Source organism: Palaemon carinicauda, chromosome 31 (genome assembly GCF_036898095.1).
Source record: "Palaemon carinicauda isolate YSFRI2023 chromosome 31, ASM3689809v2, whole genome shotgun sequence".
In the NCBI taxonomy this organism is placed as follows: Eukaryota; Metazoa; Arthropoda; class Malacostraca; order Decapoda; family Palaemonidae; genus Palaemon; species Palaemon carinicauda.
This window is the reverse complement of record NC_090755.1, coordinates 71861323-71880173: the sequence shown is the minus strand read 5'-3', so window position 1 is coordinate 71880173 and position 18851 is coordinate 71861323. Positions and strand designations below refer to the sequence as shown.

Below are 18851 nucleotides of genomic sequence, written 5' to 3'. Positions count from 1 at the left end.
TACGATTAACCAGTCATCCAGATAACGGAGGAGACGGATGCCAATCCTGTATGCCCAAGATGATACTAGGGTGAACACTCTGGTGAAGACATGTGGTGCTGTGGAGAGACCGAAGTACAGCACCTTGAACTGGTGCTTTCTGTTATCTAGGCTGAATTTTAAGTACTTCCTTGAAGACAGATGGACTGGGATCTGGAAGTACGCATCCTTTAGGTCCAGTGTGCACATAAAGTCTTGCGGTCTTACTGCTAGTCTGACCGTGTCCGCCGTCTCCATGCTGAACGGAGTTTGTTTGACAAACTTGTTCAGAGCTGAGAGGTCGATGACTGGTCTCCAGCCTCCAGACGCCTTCTTTACAAGAAAGAGTCAACTGAAGAAGCCTCGAGATTCGTTGAGGACCTCTTGGAGAACGCCCTTCTTCAACAGGGTCTGGACTTCTTCCCGAAGGGCTTGCCCCCTTGCCGATCCTATGGCAAGGGAGCTCAATGACACTGGATTCGTCGTCAGGGGAGGTAGAGATGTTATGAACGGGACGCGATATCCTAGACTGATCATGGAGATTGTCCAGGAATCGGCCCCAAGTTGCTTCCACCTGTTTGAGCAACTTTGTAGGCATCCCCCCACTGGTGGACATGCAGGGGTACTGCCTATCCTAGCGTTTGCGGCTTCGGCTGCTCCCTCTAGGATTCTTGCCTCCCCTGGAGGACTTTTTGCCTTTCCTTTCTTTGACAGGAAAGGGCGTAGACACCACGTTCTTCGCTGCTGTCGTCGTTTTAGCGGTCTTGACTGGACAGGACTGCTGTGGTGCTGGAAGCTTATAGGGCTTAGATGTTAAAGCCCTATGAAGAAGGGAGTCTTGATGAGACTTCCTCCACCTCTCAGCAGCATGTTCCACATCCTTAGGCTCAAACAAGATGGATCCCTCTAGAAAGGAATGTCTGAGCCTATTGATCTCAGTGCTAGGACCTTCTGATGGAATCTCTCAGCTACTGCATCCCGACGTTTCAGAATGGTATTTGCTCACAAGTTCCGAGACTTGGTGGGCCAGAAACTCGATCGTGCGAGTACCTGAGAGAAGAAAGGTCTCCATACCTTTCCTGGTACGTTCTTTGGAGAAATACTCGGAACGTATCAGGATACCTAAGGTCCCCAACCAGATATCGAGCCACAAAGTGGCTTGCATAGCACACTTCGCAACTTTCTCCTGGTTAAGGATCTCAGTTGCCGAGAATGAAACCTGCCGGTTGGAGAGTCTCTCAAGAGGGACTCCCCTGGTAAGCTCTTCAACGAGTGGTGAAGAGGAAGAGCTAAACAAGGCTCCTTAGGGATCTCGAAGTACCTCCTCTGCTGTACGCAAGGGGATGGGAGGAGCTTGTTGGTGGCACTGGAACGGTTGGAGGAGGACATCTCGGAGAGCTGTAGTGAGATCTTGTCCCTGGTACTCTTAACTCCTTGAGACCAGGGCAGTGCTGCACTGGTCTTGGAGGGTTTCTTGGACCGTCTCCTTGCCCTCTCGAGGAGGGATCTCTGGGTCGGAAAACCCGTTGAGAGCCCTCATTAGAGTCAGAACTTGCCAAAACGCATGTTCTGACTCTTGCTGGTCTCCTCCTAATGTAGGACTTGCAGCGAACTCTCCTGTCCCCAAAGGCTCTTCTTGGGGAGAGTCGTGGATGTTCTCCGAGTGGCTAGCTGGCTCCATCCTAGTCCTAGTAGAGGACTTTGGCAATGTTTTAGGGAGAATACTGGGAATCGCGCGCAGGAGACTGCTGGCGCACGCACATGAGATTGCGGGCGTGCGCGTGGGCGCACGGGAGACTGATGGCGCACAGGAGCGCGTGCGGGAGACTGTGGGCGCACAGGAACGCGTGCGGGAGACTGTTGGTGCTCACGTGCAGGATCAAGGCCTTGAGCGGGCGGGCGTGCGGCCGAGAGTTCACTCGTACCTGTACCAGTCGTAGAGCGCGCGCGCAGGAGAAAGACCCCTAGCGTGCGGGCGCGCAGTTGAAGCCTGTGCTGCTCGTGGGTGCGCGTCAGAATGTGGGCGCGAATCCGTAGGAGAGGATAGGCGAATGCGCGCAGGGCGCGCGCGTATCCTCGCGGATGCGTGCGGGCGATGGCGAGCACTGGCGCGATGGCAAGAGCTGGCGTGATGACAAGCGCTGGCGCGTGGGAGAAGTCAGTCTAGTTGACTTCCCAGTAACACCCAGATCAGTCGATCGTTGGTGCGCGGGAGAGTTAACAGCTGGGCGTGAGTGCTGGCGCGTAGGAGAGCGTTGGCGCGCAGGAGAGCGCTGGCTCACAGGAGGTTGACAGCGCGCAGGTGAGAGTTGGCGCGCAGCTGGCCCTGGCCGCGGCCGCGTAGGATTAAGTTCAGGAAAGACCTGGTACGCAGGAGAACGTGGGCGCGTATGTGCGCGAGTGCGTGCATAGCACGTAGTGGAGCTGTGCTCCTGTTTGGATGTATGTGCTTGTTGGCGCATATGCCCTTGATGCCCTGTGTTAGGGTTTGTTGATGGGGCCTGACGAGCTACTAGAGTGCGTTCATCAGGTTTCGTTGGGGCATAGCGCGTATCTGGGTGGCGCGCCTTAGCATGCTCAGATGAAACCTTGCTAGGTTTAAACAGGAATAGTGACGGCAGGTCGGCAGGTCTGTCGGGTGGAAGGTCGACGTGTCCTTTAAAAGGACGACCTTCCACCGAAGGAGATCGCGAACGATCTGCAGAAAGGTCCAGGACCAATGCAGGAACAGTGATCGGTGATTGTTGTCGAGGCTCCTCTGCGGGGGACTGCATCGAAGATGTTGAACCAAAGAGGCGCCTGCTCACCGCAGGTGAAGGAAGGCCTCTCTGGCGAAGAGTAAGGCGAGCCTTGCGACGAATGCGGTCTCTGGGGGCCGTAGGGTCAGCGAGCTGACCTTCTGCAGTCCTCCGAAGAGGAGTCTCTGTAAGTGAACTCCCTCGAGGGGAAGAAACACTAGCAGGAGAGACTTGGACTTAGTTTCTCCCTCGTTGATTGAACTCAAATGGGAGAAACTAAGCCGTCAGCTACCGTAGGGTTTGAAGAGGCAGAGGTGGTGGGTGATACCGCATTGGATACCTCTGACACCACAACGTCAACAAGAGACAGAAGATCAACCTCTGTCGGTGACGGCGATTGCTTGACAACGGCAACCAATTGGATATAGTCGAGTAAAACCTCCTTGGAGGGCGAACCCGTAAGCCCCAAGGAGGACCAAAGCTGAAAAAGGGGGGTTAGTGACATATCCTCCCCCGGGGGAGAGGTGGAGCCGCTTCGCTAGGGAAGCAACGTCATCTCTCGAGCCCTGAATTTGGTAAACAGTACATCGGTCTACGCTACCACTCGACGGTTTCTCGAAAGAGACCGACCGAGTGGGAGCCTCGGAGGAGGTTTGGGCAACGGAAGAAGAGGCCTTGGGTTTCTTCGAAGGAGAAAAATCCCGTTTGGCCTTCTTCTTCCGTCTTCGGGAAAACCTCTCCCACTGGGAGGTAGATCACTCTCTACACTCACCACACCTGTTATTACTATCACACCGTTGGCCCTACAAGAAGGACAAAGGGCGTGAGGATCGGTCTCGACCGCCGACATGAATGTTCCACAGGAGTGGTCGGGAAACCCAGGCCAGGTGCGCATAATCGCAGAGGCCAACTTCACAAACAGAACTAGAAAAAGAAAAAGAAAAAAGCATTAAATGGCTGCCAAATGACGGCAAGGATGAAAGCGGACACGTTCGACTACCATCCGAGCCGAGAGCAAAGTGAGCTTAAACACAGGTGTGTGAGCGGGGGGGGGGGGTAGCAAGCTACCCTCCCTTACCGCCCCTAACTAGCGGTGTGGGTAGCAAACCCTCGTTAAAAATTAATGGCTCGTCATTTCAGCTACGCCGAAAGTAATACCTCTATTAAATAGCGTGGTTTGTATTCCAGTTACGTAACAAATTCATTTTGGTGTTGCTGCTGTTCTTATATCTTATTTTTTAGTTTCTTTTCCTCACTGGGCTATTTTCCCTGTGGGGGTCCCTGGGCTTATAGCATCCTGCTTTTCCAACTAGGGTTGTAGCTTAGCAAATAATAATAATGATAATAATAATCAAAGTGTCTTACCCAGAAGTGATTCACCCCAGCATGCCTACAATGAAATCGTATTCACAGTGATTCTCATTTTAACCTTTCCCGTGTTGACGAACAATCTGCTCACTGAGAAACGAACTCCTGAAGTTCATTTGAGGTAATGTCTCAGAACCCTCACCGGGCAAAGTAGCAGCTGATCTGGGTTATCGGGTACATTACGGAGACACTTGATCGTAAAGTACCCATATCTAGGATCCGTTACTCACGGATTTTGAGTCTTGGCCATAAAATCAGGGACAAAGCCGAACATTACCTGGCCCCATCCCCTTGAATGGGAGACGTCGTAGGAAAGACTATGCAGCTCACTAATTCTCTTGACCATCGCCAGAGCGAGCAGTAAGACCATTTTAAAAATCGGGTGAAGATCTGATGCCTGATGTAATGGTTCATAAGGAGCTCCTTTCAGCCATCATAGTACCCGAACAATATTCCATGAAGGTGGTCTAACATCCAACTGAGGACAGGTAAGCTGGAAACTCTGTATGAGAAGCGATAGCCTTTTACCGCCAAGACTGAGAGGAGATTCTCCTCTCGAAGGCATAAGAGAAATTTCTCTATCACTGGGATAGTGGCATTGAGAGGAGAGATACTGCTCTCACAACACCAACCACAGAAGACTGCTCACTTTGCCTAGTATACTGCAGCTGTAAGCTTCCAGATGTATCCACACATCATTTTTGCAACTGGTTGCAAAAAGCCTCTCTTTGCAAGCAGATGCTGGATAACCTTCAGGCATGAGGACATAGGGAGTCTACAGCTTTGTGGTAAATCCTTATGTGTGGCTGTCTAAATAGTTCATGATGTGGAGGGAGTTCTCTCGGGCCCTCTGTGAGTAGCTGTAGAAGGTCCGAGAACCACTGTGTGTGATGCTATAGCAAAGCTATGAGGGTCATTGATAGGTTGTTGGATGCTCTTACCTTGTCGAGTACTCTTCTCATCAGGCAAAACGGGAGGAATGCGTAGACATCTATGTTGTCCCGCTGTTTGGTGAAAAGCATCTTGCCAAAGTGGTTGAGGAATCAGTACCGGAGAGCAGTACGGCGGGAGCTTGCTGTACAGAGATGTTGTGAACAGATCCACCATCGGGGAACCCGACAAAGTCAGGACTTTGTTGGCTACTAGATGATTCAAAGACCACTTAATGCCCAATCCAAGTCGCTTTGCTCAGATTGTCTGCGAGCACATTCCTCTTGACTAGAATAAAGTGAGCTGATAGTTGTCTTCTGACCATCTTAGCATCTCCTCAGTTAGATAGCATAGGTGCTGTGAAAAGGTACCTCATTTGTTTATATACGCCATCACCATAGTGATGTCGCTCATCAACACCATGGAGTGACTTGACAGGAGCTGTTGAAACTGTTGGAGGGCCAGAAAGGCTGCCCTCATTTCCAGGAGGTTTATGTGCAGGATTCTTTTAGACTCGGACCTGAGCCTGGAGACCGTGTTATGCAGCAAGTGAGCTGCCCCCTTTCTTTTGATGTATCTGTGAAGAGCATCAATTATGGGGGGGGGGTCCGAGAGAAGAAGCCAAAGTTTACCCCTCTGCGAAGGTTACAGTTTGACACCCACCACCTTGGATCAGTCCTTTGCTCGGGTCCCACACGGACCAAGAGATCTGGTAGAGCTGGACTTCAGCCGCCACTGGTGTGATCATATGTGCAGTCGTCCATTGGTTACCAGACGTTCCAGGGAAGACCGGTGTCTTCTTAGGTATAGCCACTGTTGAGCTGGAAGAGAGCCTCGAAGCAAGAAGAGTCTTGCTACCTTCTTTAGTCTATATCCTACCATTGGATGGGAATACTTTCTCCAGCCTGGTGTCTAGAAGCATCCCTAGATATACCAGTCTCTGTGATGGTTGCAAGGAGGACTTCCAGAGATTTACCACAATCCCCAGATCGCGACAAAACTCAAAAAGCCTGTCTCGGAGTTGGCGAAGGGTCGTCACCGAGTCAGTTAGGTTCAGCCAGTCATCCAAGTATTTCAAAAGATGATCATCGATCCCAACTTCCGCAGCAGGCAAGTGTACTGTAGAGCGCGCGAGTTGGAATCTTGCCTCTGGGGAGAAACAACAAGAGGTGACGACATAGTCTCAAGATGGAGAGAAGACTCGTCGTCAGCAAGAGGCCATCAGATGAGCGAACGAGAGCGCTGTCCTTGTAAACACGTGGAGGGGCCAGAAGAGAGTGGGAGATGCGCCTCACAGACATCAAGGGCATCAGCTGCTGAAGCAACTGGCAGAGGGTCTCTCCATGCCCCACACTGAAGGAGCTGAAGAAGTGCTTCCTTGGAAGGGGGTGCCGACAATCCTAGGGACGGCCAAACCTACAGAACATTTGAAAAGGAGAATGGTTCCAGGCGACTGGAGGTAGAGGTGCTTCTCTAAGGGAAGCAACAACCCCTCCAGTACTCAGAGGTTGCTATGGAGTTAACTGGTCTGCACTCCTACTAGACTGCCTTACCGAGGAAGGCAAGCGAGAAGCAGCTTCAGAGAGAGATCTAGGAGTGCATGAAGAAGAAGCCTGAGGTCTTTTTGCCCCTGAGGAGGACCCTGGGGAAGAGAGATCTCTCTTGGCCTTCTTTTTTCTGCAACGCCCAAATTTCTCCCAATAGAAGGCAACCCATTCCCTACACTCTTTGAAGGGCGAACCCTGCTCGGAATAATGACCTCTGTGGGTCAGGCACAGCGAACGAGAGTTGGTATCCGCCGATGACATATAGGTACCACATAAGGGCCCTTCGTGACCAGGGCAGGTATGCATGGCAGCGTCAGAGAAGGAACAATCACATCTGAAAAGAAAGAGGAATTTGCATATAGCAATTAGTCTGGCTAAGCCTTGATGAGTAGAGAACAGACACGTCTGGTCTCTACAAGCCAAAAGAAAAAAAGTGGCGTAGTTCACCAATGAGTGAGTAGATATAAGTGGCTGAGTACCCACCCAGCCACCCCTCCCCTACCCACTATAGTGGTTAGGTATGGTTGCCATCTCACATTAAAAGTCTAATGTATAAACTTCCAGCTTCGCCGAAAGAATATCCCTATACATAACGTAAGCTTTGTTAGTGAAGGAACAAAGGATAATTCAATGTAGCACTGTATACGGTACCATCCTTAATGATTACCTAGGAAAGTGCACTATAACTCTGAAATTATACTGACATCACAAAGTCTCACAAAACCACAGCAGCTCATCATTATTAGCACCTCAAATATTAACAGAATGAACACAGAAGCTATACACTGAATTAAAGTTAATGAAAACAAGAGGAAAGCTGAAATGAGAGATCTATGTCCTCTACTCACAATACAGCTTTAGATTTATCATCAGATTCATTCTCAGAATCTGATTCCTCATCCTTCTGGAGGAGTCCCTGAAGGGCAGCATCAAACCTCCCTCGGGCTGCGTCAACATCTCCTCCTAGGTAAAAAAAGTAAATACTGTACACAATATAAACAAGATAATATGCAATACTGTATTTACATCATGTGCCATTAGTATTATTGTTCTATTACAAATACATTAAACCTATCTTTATTACTATTTGAAACATATATAAACCCTTTATGCCACTTGAATGTACTGTGCAGTACAGTATCTTTAGATCAAAGCAGATATATATACATATACATACATACATACTGTACATACATACATACAGCAGTGATGGCTTGTGGCTAAAATTCCAGATAACTCACTACATTGTACTTACGTAACTCATTCAATGAAATTATAGTTATACTGTATCACTGTAATTATAGGTTACAGTTCAATGCTCTACAAACTCCTATTTCTACATCCTTTCCTTAAACTTCAAAATCATAACACTTAAGAAACTACCTTTAAATTACATTCTACTCTCTTCATAGTCCAGTCATTATAATTTGATTATTTAGTTTTATCATTTTTCAAATATTACAGTATAATATACAGTATACTATTTACAGTAGTTTGATTTTACTACAATATAATTTCTTTAAATTTCATCACATTTATCTATTAGCAATACAAAAAATTTGAAAGTAATTTGTACTTTTCCTAACTATACAAACCTGTAGCTATTTATAGGAGATATTACTTTCACCGAAGCTGAAAGACGAGACACGAGGACTTTTGTGAGGGATAACCACCTCAAACCGTTAGTTAGCTGGAGGGGTAGGGGATAGCCAGCTATCCCGCTCAATCAAACACCTGGCCTGAGCACCGATTTTTCTTTCGAGCAGGACTTTCTTTGGGGGACAAGGTTGGCAGGCCAACTTGTATAAATAGCTCCAGGTTTGTATCTTTAGGAAAAATAAAAATTAATTTCAAATTTATCATTTGTTCTGTCACTAAATACTTTGCTACTTATAGAGATGACTTATCTCTTAGGAGGGAGGAAGTATGTGCCAACAGGCTCTTGGCATTTGACCCAGGGTTCTCTCATCTATAATATAGATCGTAGGTGGTAGGAACCCTGCCTTTGCTAAAATAGTTGTGTTCTGCATGATTAGCAGCCTGTGCAAGCTGTGTGTTTGAGATACAAGCAATGTGGCTGTTCTAGTAATAGGGTCTTGAGTCACAGGAATCTGAGAGTAATGAGACTTTACCCAATAGCCCACCTCACAAGAGGTATTGGGGATGCAGCAAGAATTATTATTCCTATTCTTAGGTTAAAAAGGGAAGTGGATCTTACCTGTAGAGAGGTGAGTACAGCTGTGCTGAGTACCGTGGTGATGATTTCCTAGAGAGGGAGAAGGTGAAGGAAAGTAAGGCTCATGGTCATGAGAACCAAGAGGTTCGGGATGACGAGAACCCGGAGGTTCCGGATTACAAAAGCCCAGAGGCACAACGTAACGTGAGCTCGGAAGGTCTGGGTCACGAGAGCCCGAAGGCTCAGTGCAACAAGAACCTGAAGGCTCTCTGTCACAAGAACCCTAGCAGGTCACCAGAGTCCGAAGGATTGAGGTCATGAGAACCGAGAGGTTCGGCGTGACGAGAACCCGAATGTAAATTGTGATGAGAGCCCCAGGGTTACGCGAGCCTGATGGCTCAGCGCGACATGAACCCGAAGGCTGTGTCACGAGAACCTGAGGGTTCCACATAATGTGAATTTGGAGGTCCAGGGTCATGAGAGCCCGATGGCTCAAAATAACAAGGCTGAGGGCAAAAGGTTAAAAGAACCCGAAAGCTCATCGTAACGAGGGTCACAAGAGCCCAAATGCTCGTCGTAACGAGGGTCACAAGAGCCCGAAGGCTAAGCGTAACAAGGGTCATGAGAGCCTGAAGGCTCAGCATAACGAGGGTCATGAGAGCCCAGAGGCTCAGCGTAACGAGGGTCCCAAGAGCCCTAAAGCTTAGCGTAACGAGGGTCACAAGAGCCCTAAGGCTTAATGTAACGAGGGTCACGAGAGCCCAAGGCTCCACGCGACGAAAGCCCGAGGGCTCAGCGTAACAAAGACCCAAAAGCTCAGGTTTACGAGAGCCCAGAGACAGCGTAACAGGAGCCCAAAGGCACGGAGTCACGAGAGCCCAAAGGCTTGTGGCCATGAGAGCCCGGAGGCTCAGCGTAACCGTCACGAGAACCCAAGGGAACCATGACAACGAGAACCCTAAGGTTCAAAGAGGCGTCTCCTTACCGCAGGGAGAGGAGAACACCCAGGGTATCGAGGGGTTAAAAACTCCTTCACCTGTCTGACTCCCAAGTGGAACAAGGGGAACGTCTAACAGGTTCCTCCAGAGATTGAGTCTGGGAAGAAGCGTAAGCGTAATTCATGTGCTGGTCAAAAATAAATCTCTCTGGTGGACGAGAGAGATGTCCTCTCGAAGGAGGATCTTCCCTTAAAATGACAAATTTGTAGATAATTTGCATTTTTCCTAACTATACAAACCTTAGCTATTTAATAGGGGTATTACTTTCGGCGTAGCTGAAATGATGAACAATTAATTTTTAACGAGGGTTTACTACCCACACCGTTAGTTAGCGGGGGTAGGGAGGGTAGCCTGCAACCGCTCCCCCTTACACACCTGTGATTGAGCTCACTTTGCTTGGAGGTAGGACTTCAAGGGGGATAGGGCTGGCGGGCAAGTTTGGTTAAATAGCTAAGGTTTGTATAGTTAGGAAAAATACAAATTATCTACGAATTTATCATTTGTTCCGTAACTGGAATACAAACCACGCTATTTAATAGGGGTGATTCGTGTATTAGGAGGGATGGACATCCCAGCCAGTCTGGCTTTTTGGCTTTGCCCGGGGGCTCCTTATCTGAGTGTGTTAGCACTCGAGAAATAAGGAGCCCTTGCACCTCGCTAGAACCTTGCTACGCAAGGTCTGCGGCCTACGCAAGCTGTTTGTGTGAAGGTATGTAAAAGTGTGACTAGTCCTAGAAACTTGTTCGGAAGTTCTTTAGATGGAAACTTGTGCACTAGGACTTTCCCAATACCACCTCGTCAGGGTATGGGGACGTAACAGTATTAATCTTAATACCAGGAACACAGGGGAGCATGGTTTACCTGCAGTGGTTTGAGGTCAGCTATGCAGAGAACCCAGGATGCTGCTTTCCCCAAGAGAGGGGATGATGAAGGAAAGAATAAGGGCCAGTCAAAACTTTTCATTCATGCAGACTAAAACCGGGTAACAATGCCCTCAACCTTCTGCTACTTGTCCAATAAGGAGCTTGAGGTTTTAAACCAGCTGTTGTGCAGCCACCACAGGACCGATAGAAAATGTATCGAGTATCCTGTGGGTTACGTCTTGCAGGTAGTGGGATGTGAACGTGTTCTGTCGTTTCCAAACCCCAGCTTGAAGAACCTGCGTCACTGAAAAATTTCTTTTGAAGGCCAGGGTCGTAGCTAAGCCCCTGACATCGTGTGCTCTAGGGCGACGTGAAGGAGGGGGGTCTGGATTCAGTGCAAGGTCAATGACCCTGCAAATCCATGCTGAGATGGTGTTCTTGGTGACCCTCTTCTTAGTCCTTCCTGTGCTGACGAATAGTGCTGGCACACGAGGACGGGCTGCGGCTGTTCTCTTGAGGTACAGCCTCAAGCTCCTTATTGGGCATAGTAAGAGATGGTCTGGGTCATCTGTTACAGTACGGAGACTAGAAATCAGGAAGGAGTCGTATCGAGGATCCGCTATTCCCGGGTTCTGAATCTTAGCAATAAACTCAGGGACGAAGCTGAATGTTACCTCTCCCCCATCCCCTTGAATGGGCGATGTCATATGAGAGACCATGAAGTTCGCTGACTCGCTTGGCCGAGGCCAAAGCTAGCAGGAACGCAGGAACACCGTCTTCCAAGTCAGGTGGCGATCTGATGCCTGGCGTAATGGTTCAAAGGGAGGTTTCTTAGTAGACCTGAGAACTCGAACCACGTTCCATGGGGGGGGGAGGGTCTCACTTCCGACTGGGGGCAGGTAAGTTCATAACTTCGTATACGTAGAGAAAGTTCTAGCGATGAAGAAATGTCCATTCCTTTCAGTCTGAAGGCTAGGGTTAAGGCTGAACGATAGCCTTTCACTGCCGAGACTGATAGGCGCATTTCTTCTCACATATACACGAGGAACTCCGCTATTGCTGAAATAGTGGCATCGAGTGGAGAGATACCCCTTCCACGACACCAACCACAGAAGACTTTCCACTTTGCCTGGTACACTGCTGCTGATGATTTCCGCAGATGTCCAGACATCCAGATCACAACTTGTTGCGAAAATCCTCTCGCAGAGAGGATATGCTGGATAGTCTCCAGGCGTGAAGTCGTAGCGAGGCTACGGCTTTGTGGAAGATGTTGGCATGTGGTTGTTTGAGTAGATTGTGTCGTGGAGGGAGTTCTCTTGGAGGCTCCGTTAGGAGTTGCAGAAGGTCCGGGAACCATTCTGCGTGATGCCATAGCGGAGCTATGAGGGTCATTGAAAGATTGACCGATGTTCTGGTCTTGTTGAGTACCCTCCTCATCAGACAGAACGGGGGAAAGGCATAAACGTCGATGTTGTCCCACCGTTGTTGGAAAGCATCTTGCCAGAGAGCCTTGGGGTCTGGGACTAGGGAAAGTACAGCAGGATCCTGAAGTTCAGGACCGTTGCAATGAGGTCCACAGTCGGAGAACCCCACAAAGTCAGGACTTTGTTGGCTACTAGATGATCCAAAGATCACTCGGTACTCACTATCTGAGATGCTCTATTCAGGTTGTTAGCAAGCACATTCCTTTTGCCTAGAATGAAGCGTGCCGATAGTGGTATCGAGTGGATTTCGGCCCATCTCAGTATCTCTACTGCTAGATGGGATAGCTGCTGCAAAAAGGTACCGCCTTGCTTGTTGATGTGGGCCACTACTGTGGTGTTGTCGCTCATCACTACTACAGAGTGACTTGCCAGGTATTGTTGAAACTGTTGAAGGGCCAGAAAGACGGCCTTCATCTCTAGGAGATTTATGTGGAGGTACTTTTCTGACTCTGACCAGAGGCCTGAGGTCATGTGGTGCAGCACGTGGGCCTTCCACCCTTTTTTGGAAGCGTCTGAAAACAGCATCAAATTCGTAGATTCTCGTGTCACCCACCACTGGAGGTCTGTCAGTTCGGCAGGTCCCATGGGGATACGGATATCTGGGGAGTCGTATGTTTGATTCCACCGGGACTTGAGCACTGGAGGGATCTCACCCTGAGGCGACCATTGGGAACTAGACGGGCCAATGATGAAAGGTGACCGAGGAGATGTAGCCACAATTGGGCTGGAAGTTTTCGTCTGAGAAAAGATCGTGCGACCTTTCTCAGCCTTGCTATCCTGTCGTCTGATGGGAAGGCTTTGTGGAGAGTGGTGTCTATAATCATGCCTAAGTATACCAGTCTTTGAGTGGGAAGCAGAGAGGACTTTTCGAGATTTACCATGATCCCCAGATCTTGGCAAAGTCTCAGAAGTTTGTCTCGGTGTTGAAGAAGGGTTGACACCGAGTCTGCTAGGATTAGCCAGTCGTCCAGATAACGGAGGAGAAGGATGCCAATCCTGCGTGCCCAAAATTATACTAGGGTGAAAACACTGGTGAAGACTTGTGTGCTGTGGAAAGATCAAAGCACAGCACCTTGAACTGGTATTTTCTGTTGTCCAGGCTGAATCTTAAGTACTTCCTTGAAGACGGATGGACTGGGATCTGGAAGTATGCGTCCTTAGGTCCAGTGTGCACATGAAGTTTTGCGGTCTTACTGCTAGTCTGACCGTGTCTGCCGTCTCCATGCTGAATCGAGTTTGTTTGACAAACTTGTTCAGAGCTGAGAGGTCGATGACTGGTCTCCAGCCTCCAGACGCCTTCTTTACAAGACAGAGTCAACTGAAAAAGCCTGGGGATCCGTCAAGGACCTCTTGGAGAGCGCCCTTCTTCAACAGGGTCTGGACTTCTGCCCGAAGGGCTTGCCCCCTTGCCGATCCCATGGCAAGGGAGTTCAATGACACTGGATTCGTAGTCAGGGGAGGTAGAGATGTTATGAACAGTAGACGCGATATCCTAGACTGATCACGGAGATTGTCCAGGAATCGGCCCAGAGTTGCTTCCACCTGTTTGCGCAACTTTGTAGGTATCCCCCGACTGGTGGAAATGCAAGGGGACTGCCTATCCTAGCGTTTGCGGCCTCGGCTGCTCCCTCTAGGATTTTTGCCTCTCCTGGAGGACTTTTTGCCTTTCTTGTCTTTGATAGGAAAGGGCTTAGACACCATTGTCTTCGCTGCATTTGTCGTCGTAGTGGTCTTGGTTGGACGGGACTGCTGTGGTGCTGGAGGTTTATAGGGCTTAGATGTTAAAGCCCTATGGAGGCAGGAGCCTTGATGGGACTTCCTCCACCTCTCAGCAGCATGTTCTACATCCTTAGGCTCGAACAGAACAGACCCCTCTACGGAGGAATGTCTGAGCCTATTGATCTCGGCGCTAGGCACCTTCTGGTGGAATCTCTCAGCTACTGCATCTCGACGTTTCAGGATGGTATTTTCCCACAAGTTCGAGACTTGGTGGGTCAGAAACTCGATCATGCGAGTACCTGAGAGAAGGAAGGTTTCCATAGCTTTCCTGGTACGTTCTTTGGAGAAATCCTCAGATCGTATCAGGATACCTAAGGTCCCCAACCAGATATCAAGCCATGAAGTAGCGTGCATAGCACACTTTGCGACCTTCTCCTGGTTGAGGATCTCAGCTGCCGAGATCTTTACCCCTTGAGACCAGTGCAGGGCTGTACTGGTCTTAGAGGGTTAATGAATACCAAAGACGCGGTCTAAGACCGTGTCTTTGCCCTCTCGAGGGAGGATCTCTGGGTCTGAAAACCCGTTGAGAGCCCTCATTAGAGTCAGAACCTGCCAAAACACATGTTGTGACTCCTGCTGGTCTCCTGCTGGTCTCCTCCTGTTGTAGGACTTGCAGCGAAGTCTCCGTCTATCCCAAAGGCTCTTCTTGGGGAGAGTCGCAGACATTCCGAGTGGCTGGCTGGCTCCATCCTAGCCCTAGTGGAGGACTTTGGCAATTGTTTGGAGTCTTTGGATTCCTTCCGAGGAAGGATGTAAGACTCCAACATTGATGAGGATGGCATGTTCCTTCTATTTCCGGACTGTGTGGAACTCTCGGCGTGAAGAGAGGTTTCCTCCATTGATGCGATGGGGGAAAATCTCTCTTCGCGTGGTTCTCTTGGTGACGGGAGATCTTCGTCTGAAAGGGGAGGAGAGTAAGTCCAATACATAGGAGGAACTTGCCTTGAAGGTCTGCGTGGAGTCAGTTTCGCCCTCGGGGAAGTAACCGCGTCCAGCACTCCTCTTTTCCTCTTCAAAGGGGTAGAGGAAGCCATGGTTCCGAGTCCCAATTCATAGAGAACAGGCTTGAAAGCCTGAGTTACGGCTCTGATCAGGGCAATGAACCAGGGCTGTTGGCTGACAGACGCACAGTCAGACATACCACCTGAAGGGAAAGGGATTGAAGGATCCCTGGGAGGAGTACTGTAATTGGAATGGGTGGGTTCGCCTTCGGAAGTAGCTTTGGGATCCTGAACCCCTCTGCATGTTTCCCTTCTCCCACATTGCGCGGTGGTATGCGCTTGCGGGGAGGGGAATGAGGCAATGACGACCTTGCCGGATGTTGTTCCTTGTGGTGCACAGGCTCGCGCGCGGGAGAATATTGGCGCCCGGGCGAGGGAGAATATTGGCGCCCGGGCGAGGGAGAATATTGGCGCCCGGGCGAGGGAGAATATTGGCGCCCGGGCGAGGGAGAATATTGGCGCCCGGGCGAGGGAGAATATTGGCGCCCGGGCGAGGGAGAATATTGGCGCCAGGGCGAGGGAGAATATTGGCGCCCGCGCGAGGGAGAATATTGGCGCCCGCGCGAGGGAGAATATTGGCGCCCGCGCGAGGGAGAATATTGGCGCCCGCGCGAGGGAGAATATTGGCGCCCGCGCGAGGGAGAATATTGGCGCCCGCGCGAGGGAGAATATTGGCGCCCGCGCGAGGGAGAATATTGGCGCCCGCGCGAGGGAGAATATTGGCGCCCGGGCGAGGGAGAATATTGGCGCCCGGGCGAGGGAGAATATTGGCGCCCGGGCGAGGGAGAATATTGGCGCCCGGGCGAGGGAGAATATTGGCGCCCGGGCGAGGGAGAATATTGGCGCCCGGGCGAGGGAGAATATTGGCGCCCGGGCGAGGGAGAATATTGGCGCCCGGGCGAGGGAGAATATTGGCGCCCGGGCGAGGGAGAATATTGGCGCCCGGGCGAGGGAGAATATTGGCGCCAGGGCGAGGGAGAATATTGGCGCCCGCGCGAGGGAGAATATTGGCGCCCGCGCGAGGGAGAATATTGGCGCCCGCGCGAGGGAGAATATTGGCGCCCGCGCGAGGGAGAATATTGGCGCCCGCGCGAGGGAGAATATTGGCGCCCGCGCGAGGGAGAATATTGGCGCCCGCGCGAGGGAGAATATTGGCGCCCGCGCGAGGGAGAATATTGGCGCCCGCGCGAGGGAGAATATTGGCGCCCGCGCGAGGGAGAATATTGGCGCCCGGGCGAGGGAGAACATTGGCGCCCGCGCGAGGGAGAATATTGGCGCCCGCGTGAGGTAGAATATTGGCGCTCGCGCGAGGGAGAATATTTGCACGCACAGGAGAATCACGATGTGCGCGCGCGTCTGTCAAAGACTTAAGTTAAGGCACACGCGCAGGAGAATATCTCCGAGCGCGCAGTAGAGTCATACTGGGCGCGCGGGAGAATGATGGTGCGCATCCTTAGGAGAGAGAGGGCGTGAGTGCGTATCTCGGTGAGTGAGCGTGAGAGAAGGTTGGCGCGCAGGTGAGCGCAAGGCTGGTGAGAGCTGATGCGTTGGTAAAAGATGGCGCGCGGGTGAGGGCAGCAGGGCTGTTGCCTCACCTACAAACTTGCGTGTAGGAGATTGATGGCGCTCAGGAGAGTGTGATGTAGGGCGCGCATGTTGGCAGGCGGGAGAGCGCTGGCGCGCAGGGGAACGTTGGCGTGTAGGAGAACATCGGCGTGCAGATGAGTGCTGGAGCGCAGGTGGGCGCTGGGGCGCTGGCACGCAGGAGAACGTTGGCACGTAGGAGAACGTTGGCGCGCAGGTGGGCGCTGGCGCATAGGATACCGTTGGCACGTAGGCACAAGGCACATGGCGCGTCGGTGCAGGAGAGTCCTGGCGCGCAGGAGATCGTTGGCACGTGTGCGCATGTGGGCGCGCATGGCGCGTGGTTGAGATCTGCTCCTATTGGCACGTAGGCGCGTCAGGTTGTTGCTCTGCGTAAGGGCGAACAAGATGGGTGGTGCGCCGCAGTGATGGGGCCTGACGAGCTCCTAATGAGCGCTGGTCATGTTGCGTGGGCGCGTGGCGCGCAATAGCGAGCTCAGGTGGAGCCTTGTTAGGCCCGTGCAGGAATGGAGATGGAAGATCAGCAGGTCTGTCGGGTGGAAGGTCGACATGTCCTTTATAAGGATGACCATCCACCGAAGGAGATCACAAACGATCTGCAGAGAGGTCCAGGACGGAAGTCACAAGACTGGTTGCAGGTGCAGTGATGGAAGATCGGTTTAGAGGCTCCTCTGCGGGGGACTGCATAGACAACGTTGAACCAAAGAGGCGTCTCCTCACCGCAGGTGAAGAGAAACGCTGGCAGGAGAGACTGATGATGAACTTAGTTTCCCCCTCGGAGGATGGTCAGGAACGGAGGAAACTAAGCCGTCAGCTACCGTAGTCTGGAGTGGCAGAGGAAATGGGTGACGTCGCATGGGACACCTCTGACACAACAACGTTGACAAGAGTCAGGGGATCTACCTCTGACGGTGAAGACGATTGCTTGACAACAGCACTCCGGCAGATGTAATAAAGCAAAATCTCCTTGGAGGGCGAACCTGTGAGCCCCAAGGAGGACACTGTAGTCTTCGCTGCTGTCTTGGTCATCGTGGTCTTGGGTGGACGGGACTGCTGAGGAGTTGGAGGTTTATAGGGCTTGGAAGTCAAAGCCCTATGGAGGAGGGAGTCCTGATGGGACTTCCTCCATCTCTCAGCGGCATGCTCCACGTCCTTAGGTTCAAACAGATGGGCTCCCTCTAGAGAGCAATGTCTGAGCCTAGCGATCTCGACATTAGGAACTTGACGATGGAATCTCTCAGACACCGCGTCCCGTTGTTTCAGGATGGTATTCGCCCACAAGTTAGAAACTTGGTGGGCGAGAAACTCGATCGTGCAAGTGCCTGAGAGAAGGAAAGTCTCCATTGCCTTCCTGGGACATTCCTTGGAGAAACCCTCAGTTCGTACCAGGATTCCCAAGGTCCCTAACCAGATATCAAGCCATGAAGTAGCTTTCATAGCATACTTCGTGACCTCCTGACTAAGGATCTCGGTCGCCGAGAAAGAGACCTGCCGGATGGAGAGTCTCTCTAAAGAGATCCCCTTGGTGAGCTCTTCCAAGAAGTGCTGGAGGGGATGAGCTGGACTAGGCTCCACCAGGATCTCGAAATACCTCCTTTGTTGGACACGAGGAGGTGGGAGGAACTTGTTGATAGAGCCGGAACGATGGGAGGAGGCATATTCGGAGAGCTGTAGGGCGATCTTAGCCCTGGCACCCTTCAACCCTTGAGTCTAGGGCAGGGCTGAGCTGGTCTTTGAAGGTTTCTGGGTGCCAAAGACACGGTCTAAGACCATGTCCTTGCCCTCCCGTGGGGGTATCTCTGGATCGGCAAACCCGTTGAGAACCCTTATAAGAGTCAGAACCGGCCAGAATGCATGTTCTGACTCTTTTTGCTCTCCTTCCGACGTTGGACTTGCAGCGAAGTCTCCATCTTCCATCCCCGAGAGCTCTTCCCGGGGTGGGTCGCGGACATCCCTCAAGTGACTGGCTGTCTCCGTGGATTTGGTAGTTCTAGTCGAGGACATTGGCAGGGTCTTGGAGTCTTTGGGCTCCTTCCGAGGAAGGAGGTTGGACTCCAGCATCCAAGGCCGAGATGTCGTGTCCCTCCTGATTTCCAAAGATAGTAGGGAACTCTCTGCGTGAGGGGAGGCTTCCTCCGAAGGTGGAAGGGAGGAGGTCCTTTCCTCACGCGACTCCCTTGGCAAAGGTGAGGTGGGAGAGTATCCCAAGGAAGATGCAAGAGGAACTAGCCTTGATGGCCTAACCGGAGTTAGCTTTACCCACGAGGAAGTGACCGCGTCAGAGACTCCTCTTATCCTCTTCTGGGGGTGAGGAAGAAGTCATGGTTTTATGCCAAGAGTCTGG

The 18851-nt window shown here is 51.2% G+C and overlaps 1 protein-coding gene across 1 annotated transcript in view; it reads right to left on the bottom strand.

The window, feature by feature from the left end:
- LOC137625011 (protein lin-37 homolog) overlaps window positions 1-18851 on the bottom strand; it is a 101820-nt gene that overhangs the window by 71662 nt on the left and 11307 nt on the right. Inside the window, exon 2 of the mRNA XM_068355952.1 lies at window positions 7450-7564. Within this exon, the coding sequence (XP_068212053.1) occupies window positions 7450-7564 (115 nt within the window). The remainder of the gene's footprint in view (window positions 1-7449; window positions 7565-18851) is intronic.